Here is a 10,707-nt window from a genome sequence, read left to right as displayed (position 1 = left end):
ACAACCCAAACATTTTTTTGCTGTGGGAGAAGAGATTTAACGTGGGACTGCTAATTCAACTAAGAGTCTGTCTGCCATAAAGATGGCTGTATGCAAATATAGGTGATAAACATGCCCAGTTCTGAGAAAGGGCTAGTCTGTTCTGACAGATTGTTATGTGTCTATCACTCTTATTTGTGTATGTTTTTCAGGCAACTGTACAACCTTGCAAAGAAATAATAAAAATGTGGTTTAAAATGCACATCACAGGGGTGGGTGCTGCGTGGGGAGGAAACCCCTTAGCAAACAAGATGGAAAATGAGCTTGCCCAGTCATCTTTGGACAGGCAGCAACAGGCAATGGTAACCTGAGCAATGGCAAGAGGTAGGCACAAAGACAGAGCCACTACCATTCCACTATGAAAGATGAAACTGGGAGTAATATGGGTGTCCACCACTGCCTACATTTCATCTTCTCCGATTTATGTTCTTTAAAGCTTTGCAACCTCGTCTACACCAACCATTTCCAGTAGCATCTACACAAATACTAAAATATTTTCAGTGTAGACACAGCAGCAGTGAAGAAGTACAATGGACCTGTAACTTACTTGTACAGTGACAGAGAATGAGGGCGTAGCTGAACACTCCTAAAGGATGAAATTCTTGCAATGTTATTTATTTCTTGTGCATGTTCAGTCAGCCAGTGGACACTGGTGGATACTACAAAGTTACCAGCATACTTACTCACTTTGCATGCCAGAGAAAAGCTTTCCTCTCTTCTGATTTTCTTTCCGCAGAGAAGTTTCTACCATATCAACTCCTCAAACTGTTCTAGCAATCCAAGTACTATAAACTGTAAGCTGCAAATCAGTAATACTTTTCTTCCTCTCTTTCTGGATTCGCAGTCATTTAATATTTGATTTCATCCTGCCTTTCAAAGATGCTTTAGTCTTCACAGTTTTTTAAATAGCTCCGTCAGTTCTCTTTCAGTAACTCTAGAACATGAGGTGATCACAACAGAACAATTAAAAACACCCAAAGTAACACTCCAGAATGTTCAACACAAAATCATGCTGCTGTTTGTGCAACTGATTTCACATGAAAGGAAGAAAAAGAGCAATTCAGAAACAATTCTTTGACATCTTTTATCGTGCAAGACAGTATTTTACAGAGACAGAGGGACATACACAAAGGACACTCCCATCAGTTCTTCAGTCTCATAGCAGTAGCTCAGTCTCCATGTTTTGCCATTTTGATCTTCAGGAGCCAGTAGGAAAACCCTCAATTCTCACATCTCAGATAACTCTATTGCTTCCATTACCCAATTCAAGGAAGTAGCAGTAGTGATACAGGACTAAAAAGTGAAATCTGTCATGGGAAGATCAGCTTTGTAAAGATGCTCATTTCTCCCCACCCCTTGCCCATCAGCTAGACTTTCCCTTCTTACTAGTAACTTGAATTTTGGAAAAGAGCAGATAGTCTTGCAATTCAATCCTGTCCATATTTACTCGGGAAAACAAATCCCACAGAGGAGGCTTGCTCCTGAGTAGGAACATACAGAATTGCATTCATAATATAGTTGCTCCCTTAGTTAGCCTCTAGATTCATGATGAAACTCTGCTTTATGCAAACCGAGCCTCAGGCTGCACAAGGTGTGCAATGCTTGTGACCTATCAAAGAGGAAAGATCCCATCAGCCATAATTGGCGGCCACCAGAAGCAGAGTAGATCTGTTCCTTTTTAATTTGGGGCTACAAAAACAGGGGTCTGTCAAGCAAATGACAGGTCACAACCTATGGCTGGGGCTCTGTTGTGCCAGGCAGGCAACACAGATACGTAGGCCTGTGTTGTTCAGTGCAATATTGCATTGCTCTGTTTTCTGCTCCCAGAAATAAGCTTCTTTGCTCCGCAGATTCCAGTCTCCATACATCATGCATATTGATTATGTGGACATAGGATGATTTTATTGCAGTTTTTCGTCCGTTTTGAGAGCCCTGGGCTGGGGCTACCTGCACTTCCTTGGCCTTTCGATCAAGCTTTGCTAGCCGTGTGCTCCTGCAGCATGGAGGTGATCACTTTACAGTCCGTTACCTCCTCAGGCAAGTAGCCCTCTGTGTCCCGAAGAGTAGGGTCAGCTCCAGACTCCAGGAGCAGTTTCACAATGTCAGAAAACTCACAGGTGGAAGCTAGAGGGGAAAGGGCAGAAAAAAACCAAAGGTTACTTTTAAGTGGCTTGCAGAACATTTGGTGAGCGGTGTGTTTCAGAATTGCAGAAGCAAAGAGTTTTAAAGCCAAACGAAGTTGGCAAAGCAGAGAAAACTCTGCTGAAGATTGATATCCCACATTCTATCGACATGCCTAAGAACCACTATTTCAGTTTCTTAAAATGTATGTCAGGTCACAGTTTTGACAGTAGTTAGTAAGGAATGATTACTTGGATCTCGATTTATTACTAGAAAGGATTGGGATAAAAGTCTGAATCTTGGAACATGAAAAAAAACCAACTAACAGAGCTCAGTCTTGGAGAACACTATGGCACCTCTGCTATTAACTATAGATATTACAGCAGAATTACTTTACAGGTAGCCAGGAAAACATAGCTTGCTGAAACGAAAGAGGAGGAGGATGGAAGAGATGCAGGATATTAAATTTAAATCGTAACCTTTCAGAGGAAACATGAGACCAACCTTGACTCTGACATTTCCTGACTTTTGAGCAATCTAAAAAATGGAATTATTTTACCAGACCATTAACACATTTTTTTTTAAGGCTCACCCTTATAAAAAGACAAATTGCAGGTAAGACATTTCAGGGCGTGAAAATTTTTCTAGGCAAAGGGGGGACATCTTCTGCAGGCACAGTGGCAATTGTGGTGCATAATGTCTCAATGCTGCCATCACCCACAACTCATGACCTGCAGCCTTAGGAAGAAGTGGCTAAGACATCAAGGCCTTCCAAAAGAGGTAGTAAAGCACTGTGTGTGCCCCCCCCCCACACAGCAGATGCCTTTTGACTCTGAATGGTTTCTGAGTTGTTTGCAAATATGCCACATAATACTTCTGGCTATAGACAAAACTGCTACTTTTTCTGGATTCATAAAGTTTCATGCAACCACCTAGCATTCATAACTCTGATGGCAAAGGCCGTGTCCCATGAGTATCCCTCCATTAGTGGCTTCATAGCTTGTGGAACAGAAGGCTGACTGTAGCTGCTGATATGATAGTCTTCTTCTGCCCATTTTTTGGACATGTCTGCCTGATTTACAGGGGACACAAGGTGAATGAAGCAGGAAGGGAGACCACTTGGCCGAAACCTACCGATTGCAGCATAGATAATTTTACTCTCATGGCAACCTCCTGTTTTTCAGCATCTGCCTTTGGCTGGGGATTGAATGCGGGTGAGCAGCTTTGAAAACTAAACTGGACAACTGAAATAATGAATGATATCAGGCAAACTGGCATGAAAAATATCTTAGAATCCAAGTCACTGTGGCTAAGTCAACTTAAGGAAGTTCACAGAAGTAGGCTTTCTGGGAGATGATCTATAATGAATTGAAAAAGGTATTTAAATATATCTTCTTGAAGAAACCAGAGGCCTTTCTCCTGGGCATTGTTGACCAATTGGTGTTAAAGAAGGATAGAACTTTCTTTATGTATGCTACAACAGCAGCAAGAATACTTATTGCAAACTATTGGAAGACACAAGATTTACCCACTCTGGAAGAATGGCAGATGAAGGTGATGGATTACATGGAATTGGCGGAAATGACTGGCAGGATCCGAGATCAGGGAGAAGAGTCAGTGGAAGAAGACTGGAAGAAATTTAAAGACTATCTACAGAGACATTGTAAAATTAATGAATCTTAGAATGAGGTTGGAATGAAATTAAGTGGTTTCTAGCTGTAATGGTATAAAAGAATATGAAAAAATGGGTTTTTTTATAAGTAAAAATTCAAGGTTATAATAATTTAAGATTAAAGATCTGGGCAGAAAAAAGAGGGAAAGATACTGCTGAACTAATAAATTGAATTGGAACACAAAAAAGGGAGGTCCGAGGAGGTCCGAGAAACAAGTAAATGAAAAATAATGTGATGAAAAGATTGATTGTTTTTAATAATTTTATTTTGTACTTTTTCTTTTTTCTTTTTCTATTTTGTAATGTAAAAATCTTAATAAAAAATTTATTTTAAAAAAAAGAAGAAGTAAAGATGCCCCTTCCATCCTTCCCCAAGCAGCACACTGTGCCCCCGCAAAGTCTCTCTGTAGGGTTAAGGGGCGCCTTAGGAACCATGCAGAATGGCCCTGTATTGGGTTTGGATCCTAAGATCTAATTTAAGGGAGCCCACTGAGGAAAGTTTCTGTCTCTTCTTGACAGTAGCCCCTGCACCTCACCCTAGATTGTTTGAGGCCTCTTGTCTCCTCCCTGAAAGGCTTTCGGCAGAGGATTGCAAGTGCACTCTGTATGTTAACTTATCTTGTGATCCAAGGCACTGTAAGTATCTCCCATGCAAATTTCCCTGTGCTAGGATTATTGGAAGGACATGGGATGAGGGAGTAAAACTCCAACCAGGCCACTGCTATGTAAAAACTGGCTCTGCATTGATCTTTATTTGAATTTGAGAAGTAGATGAGCACTGATTTCTTCACAAAGAAACTGGAATGAAATTTCAAAGCACTTTTCCTGTAGAGGTGATTAATATGATTCTATTCTCTCCTTCCTTAAAATAGAGAAGTAGGAAGTAGAACACTAAAGAAGCTTCCAATTGCCAAAGAGATGAGATGCAAAAATATTACAAATCAGAATTTGCCTGTAGTCCTGGAGAAAAGACGGGAAGACTGTAATGCATTAGAGCCAGGAATATTAAGTGAAATGTTGTACAATAGGTTTGTGTATTGTAGCTCACACTGGATAGAATTATGAATTTCACACTAGACTAATGTAACACCATAGGCTCACTCTCACTCACACTGGAGAGGAAGCCTTTGCTTAGCCAGAAAGCATGATGGCTTTGGCTGGAAGATTTACCCGAAAGCAACTTTGTAACTGAAATTTCCAGTGGGAGCTAAACCTTCAAGAAGCCTCTCTGTTGAACACTAATTACTGTTTTTAATTATATTTCAAATCAGCACATTAGTGGTGTACTTCTTTTTGCAATTAGGTGTAGTAATTAGAAAGTATCTTGAATGTTTTGTTGCCTTCCTCAGCTGACACAGGGGGGGAGAGGAAGCAAAGGTTTAATTAAAATAGGACAGCGGCACATTTGGAGGTTATTTAAAGAACAATTTTAGCATTTTAGGAGCTTATGCTAGGCAAAAAAATCATTTATCTGTCTGGGCTGGAGCTGCTAAGCACATCTGGCAAAAAGCTCTCAAACCAAATACTCCAGGATCTTGCAAGCCAAGGCTTGTGCCTAGGATTGTGCCCCATTCCCCATGAGAAGACAACCCAGATGGCTTCCCCAACTCATCCACCTACCCGCCACCTTGGGCGGCAAAACAAAATTGCCCCTGTGAGACAGGAACACACAGATGACCCACAAGAAGCTGTGCCTTTCCTCAGAGCCAGCGAGGGAGTGACAGGATGAACTGTGTAGCCCTACTGCCCTGGCAACAGGGAAGCATTCCATCTACAGGACATCTTCTGAAAAGCTAGGAAACTTCCTCATTACCTGGTGGTACAATATAAGGCAGAAAAGGGTGGGAGATCTTTGTTCCACTTCTGAAAGAAAAAGCTAACCAGGTGTAGAACTAGGCTGGTTAAGCCCCTCCCTGCCAGAGGCTGTTTTTAAGCCCACATGTTGGGCGTAGGGTAGCTTAAATGTGCTTTACCTAGTATAGATTTATCAGCTGCTTATCAGCTCAAAACCAGGGAAGGGACCAATATTATACCCCTGCCCGCAAACAGATCGTTCTGGGTCTCTCTTTTTCAGGAGATGCCGTATTACTCATCTCCAGTAGAAGCAGCTGAAAGGTTAAAACAGATCAGGGCTTACTGATCCCACCACACTAAAAGAAGCCACAATGCTATTCTTCAAATTAAGGGCCAAACGCTTGGGTAGAGCCAAAGGTTTTCTGCCTGGTGCCAAAAAATAAGGCATGCTTCCCTGGGGAGAGCATTCCACAAGTGGGTTGTCAGCACCAAAAAGGCAAGGTCTTATGTTAAAAGGTAAAGGTAAATGTACCCCTGCCCGTACGGGCCAGTCTTGACAGACTCTGGGGTTGTGCGCCCATCTCACTTAAGAGGCCAGGGGCCAGCGCTGTCCAGAGACACTTCCGGGTCACATGGCCAGTGTGACATCGCTGCTCTGGCGAGCCAGAGCTGCACACGGAAACGCCGTTTACCTTCCCGCTGGTAAGCGGTCCCTATTTATCTACTTGCACCCGGAGGTGCTTTCGAACTGCTAGGTTGGCAGGCGCTGGGACCGAGCAGTGGGAGCGCACCCCGCCGCAGGGATTCGAACCGCCGACCTTTCGATCAGCAAGTCCTAGGCGCTGAGGCTTTAACCCACAGCGCCACCTGCGTCCCAAGGTCTTATGTTACTACCCCCTAAACCTCCCATGGAAGGGTAGCAGATGAAGAAGGGCCTCAGACGATGATCACAGGGTCCAGGTTGGTTCATGTGGGGAGAAGTAGTTCTTGGGTCCTGAGCCACATAAGGCTCTTTGAACCAACACATTGAATTGAGCCAGCAAACAATTTGGTAGCTAGTGCAGTTGTGCCAGAATCAATGTTACATGCTAAGAATGTCCTGCGCTGGGCAACAAATTGGTGAAGTTGCTTGGAAATCAATCTCCTGGAAAGGCTGTAATGGAAGGAACCCTGAACAAGAACAATGGTCCAGGCCCAATAGAGAGATCTGTGCAATCTGAAGTCTGACCCAGGCTTTTGTGAACACCATGCTATGCTTAGCGGAATACTGACAAATTTGTGCTGGGAGTTCTAGGAAGAGATGAGAACACAAGGGTGTTATTAAATGCTTGGAGGAATTCTCAGGTGGGTTCAAGAACGATCCAAGATGTCCTTTCTCATAGTGAGGGGCCCTTGGAAATCTGTGCGCTTTCAAAAACGGGTTGAAAAATACGAGAACCTACTTCACATGAAAAGGCAGAGCACGCAAGGTGGCCCAGTTGATAGCGCACTTTGATTTCGATTTGGATTCAATCCTCCATTCTTCCACAGGCATAACTGGCGACCTTGTGCAAATCATTCTCTAAACACTGCAGTTTTAGATTTATGAAAATGTAAGTAAAAGTGACCTACTTCATAGGATTGTGGCAAGGAGGGAAGAGATTGGAGAGATTGCACGGCGTATTAGAATTACTATATTGGCAATAAATAGATCTCGGTGGTAGTAGGAACCTTTACAGCTGACAAAATTAATTATGGTTGGGATCAGCCCATAAAAAGAGGCAGGTACAACCTTAAAGACGCACAACTCAATCCTTGACATGTTTACTTGGAAACCCCTCCCACTGTGTTCAAGGGGCCTTACTCCAAGTACAATGGCAGAAGACTGCAGCCTTCATTGATTAATCAGCAAGGGGAATTTTTAAATCAGTATGGCTACAAGTTAATAGCTCTTTTGGTTACAGGGTTACCATAAAAGGGAAAATATTAAAAGATTGCATTTTGTTCTAACAATGAGTGACATTTTATATAGTTTCTTTCAGCATTGTATAAAATAACCTATATTAAAATTGTGTTAACGTTTCGTTTATTTTAATCAATGCCATTTTAACCAGTTGACAGCCCAAAACGAGCAAGCATTAAGTAGTGGCAGGGTAGTTATCCCAATTATATTTCTCACAAACCAAAACAAAGAAAGCCAAACATTAATCCAGCCTCCAAATGTCACCATCTTTCAACAGGAGCCTCCACAGTAAGTAAAGTGGGGGCAGCTGCAGCACTACTTGAAAATAGCCTCCTTGCTTCTACAACAATGGCACCAGGGATCCTTTACAAACGGAGGTGCCGTGTGGACAGATATTTGGCATTTCTGTGAAGGGGCCCCAAAGTGAGACAATGTGTTGCCACTGCACCGGGAAACCCAAGAGGGCCTCAAGCCCACCTCTAAAGAGTGCAAAACTTCCCCTGGAGATTAGAACAGCTGTTGGATTTACAGCACATCCTGGGAACGTCTATTTATCAAGCACCAGGGAGGCAGCCCTGACACAGGCACAGGTGAAGATGAATTTTCATTCAGCACAGTTTGCCTTCCAAGTCCATTAATCCTCAGGGTTTTCATGATGGATTTCTCCTTTTATTATTTATTTTCACTCCAGCATCCCCTCCCACTGCCCTGCAACAGCGCAAAAAGAGCAGAGCAGATGGTGTTTCAACAAGGAAGAAAGAACCCGGGAGGATACAGAGAGCCAGCCCACGCTACAGTCAGGTGACTTCAAGTCCAAGGAGAAACCTTGATTTCCTCTGGGAGGCACAGAGCCAATCGTTTGAGCATTCCCTGAGGGAAACAAGTGTGTGCATGGGGGGGAAGCGGCAGGGGGGGGGGGGAGAGAAGGTCTTAAAGAGGGAATTTAAGGCTAGCAAGCCATTCATGGGGGAGACCACACACATCCTAGCCTTTTCAAAGACACAGTGCTAGTGCTGACCATTCAGTGACAGGGGCACCAATAACCAGAAGATATTGGACGGAAGGGGGTGGGTCCCTTTAGGCAGACCATTTGAGGGTAACATACTGGGGAGCTGTCCTTCATTTAACCTCCGAATGGCTCTGACCCGTGTTTAATCAGAACAAACCAGGATTTATAACCCATCTAAGGATGCAGCTTGACACTTTCTGTAATCACAAGAGCTGCTGAGGCAAGGACAGCTGTCAGGCCAAACATCCTCATCAAAAGATAGATAAACTCAGATTCTATTTCACCATCCTTACTGTAAAGGGATTTTGCTAACTACTTGGTTTGTTGTACAGCTGCAGCAAAGGGAGGGGGGGGAAAGGATGCCCATAGACAAGAGGTTTGTGTCTACAATCAAGTCTTGGTTACAACGAATGACTTTATTATGCAGTCCAAGGAATGAATAAATAAATAAATAAGGATTTTTCAGGAGAGCACAGGCCTGAGCAAGTCATAATGATTAATTGAACAAACAAGATATTGTCAGGCTTCAAGTAATGTTTGATTAGTGCTATTGGAGGTGGTAACAAAGAAAACAGGATACAAGGATACAGGCAGTGAACTCAAACAGTAAGAACCCAACATTGTTCCTTGCTGATAAACAACAGACACCCCTTGGGTGTTATTAGCCACATCAGATTTTATTATACTAAATGGACAATAAAAGGAAATACAAGCAATCTGTCTCAAACAACAGAAGACTCCTCTGAATTCTTGGAATACACTTTTTTTCACTATAAAATGTTTCTGAATAATAAAACTGTGCATAATGGAATTCAGTGAAAACAGGCCCGGTCAATCTAACAGCATCCCGCTCCCTGTTACTACCTTATTTGGAGGGGAGAATATGGTTTTGTTTCCTGGCGTGGAACGTTATTACACATATATTTGCACATACCCTCATAAGTCTTCAGCTGTCTAGATTCTATTACAAAATTAAAAGCAAACTAATGAGAAGCATTAGATGAATATTCAAGTCAATAGAATGCTGTAGCTTATTTTGACCTATCTTTTCTGACAATACCTTTACTCAACTTTGTATTTAAGCACTCACAAAGGAAGCCTCCTCCTCTGGACCCAACAGAGAAACGCAGTGAACTGCTGTGGAGCGATGAAGCAGTCTGCTACTCCTTTGCCAGTTCACAGCAGGCTAGTAAAGCATTTTGTAGGCTAGTAATTTTGCAGACTTATTCACGAGGCTGACTTATCTGGAAAGACCAGAGGATGGTGACCAGAATGGCAAAGGGTCTAGAAACCAAGTCCTATGACAAATCATTGGAAGAGTGATATGCTTTGCCTGGAGAAGCTTCAGGGGAGACATGGAAGCAGTCTTCATATATCTGAAAGGCTGTCATGCAGAAGATGAGGCAGGCTTTCCCTCTGCTGTCTTAGTGGGAAAGTCTAGAACAATGGGTGGAAACTGAAGGGAAGTGGATTTTGGCTAAAGATTCAGGAAAAACCTCTTAATGGTAAGAGCTGTTCAACAGGAGAACAGATTGGCTTGGGAGGTGGGCAGGCTCTCCTTAGCTGGAGGTGTTTAAACAGGCAGGGCAGCCATATGACAGGGGTGCTATTGTTGCATCCTGCACTACAAATCCTGCACTGAGCAGCAGGTTAGAATAGTTGTCCTCAAAGATTCCTTCTAACTCTATGATTCTATTTTAGAGGCTGACTGAGTTTAAGTTACCAAAAGATCCATCAATGGTCATTAAAAAACAAAACACCTATGGTATTTGAAGCCATTTCCCTCATTCATGCAGTACAGTGGTGCCCCGCAAGACGAATGCCTCGCAAGACGAAAAACTCGCTAGATGAAAGAGTTTTTCGCTTTTTGAGTTGCTTCGCAAGACGAATTTCCCTATGGGCTTGCTTCACAAGACGAAAACGTCTTGCGAGTTCTTGCGATTTTCCCCCCTTCCCCCCTTTTTCTAAGCCGCTAATAGCCGCTAAGCCACTAATAGCCGCTAATAGCGCTAATCCGCTAAGCCGCTAATGGCCGTGCTTCGCAAGATGAAAAAACCGCTAGACGAAGAGACTCGTGGAACAAATTATTTTCGTCTTGCGAGGCACCACTGTATTATTATTCACTTTGTA

General features: G+C 42.9%; 1 protein-coding gene and 1 long non-coding RNA gene across 2 annotated transcripts in view; one reads left to right on the top strand and one right to left on the bottom strand.

Moving 5' to 3' along the window:
- Positions 1–1,109: 1,109 nt before the first annotated feature.
- ACBD6 (acyl-CoA binding domain containing 6) overlaps positions 1,110–10,707 on the bottom strand; it is a 93,686-nt gene continuing 84,088 nt past the window's right edge. Inside the window, exon 8 of the mRNA XM_081915170.1 lies at positions 1,110–2,163. Coding sequence (XP_081771296.1) covers positions 2,009–2,163 — 155 coding nt within the window. The 3' untranslated portion in view covers positions 1,110–2,008. The remainder of the gene's footprint in view (positions 2,164–10,707) is intronic.
- On the top strand, positions 2,170–10,369 carry LOC309372026. The gene is made up of 4 exons (XR_014169373.1): positions 2,170–3,374; positions 4,705–6,127; positions 6,506–8,158; positions 8,260–10,369. It is a non-coding gene; the product is annotated as an uncharacterized lncRNA (long non-coding RNA).

This window comes from Podarcis melisellensis, assembly GCF_964234715.1.
Source record: "Podarcis melisellensis genome assembly, chromosome: 6".
Lineage (NCBI taxonomy): Eukaryota > Metazoa > Chordata > Lepidosauria > Squamata > Lacertidae > Podarcis > Podarcis melisellensis.
Note: the sequence above shows the minus strand (reverse complement) of the source record. Positions and strands in the feature narration are given on the sequence as shown.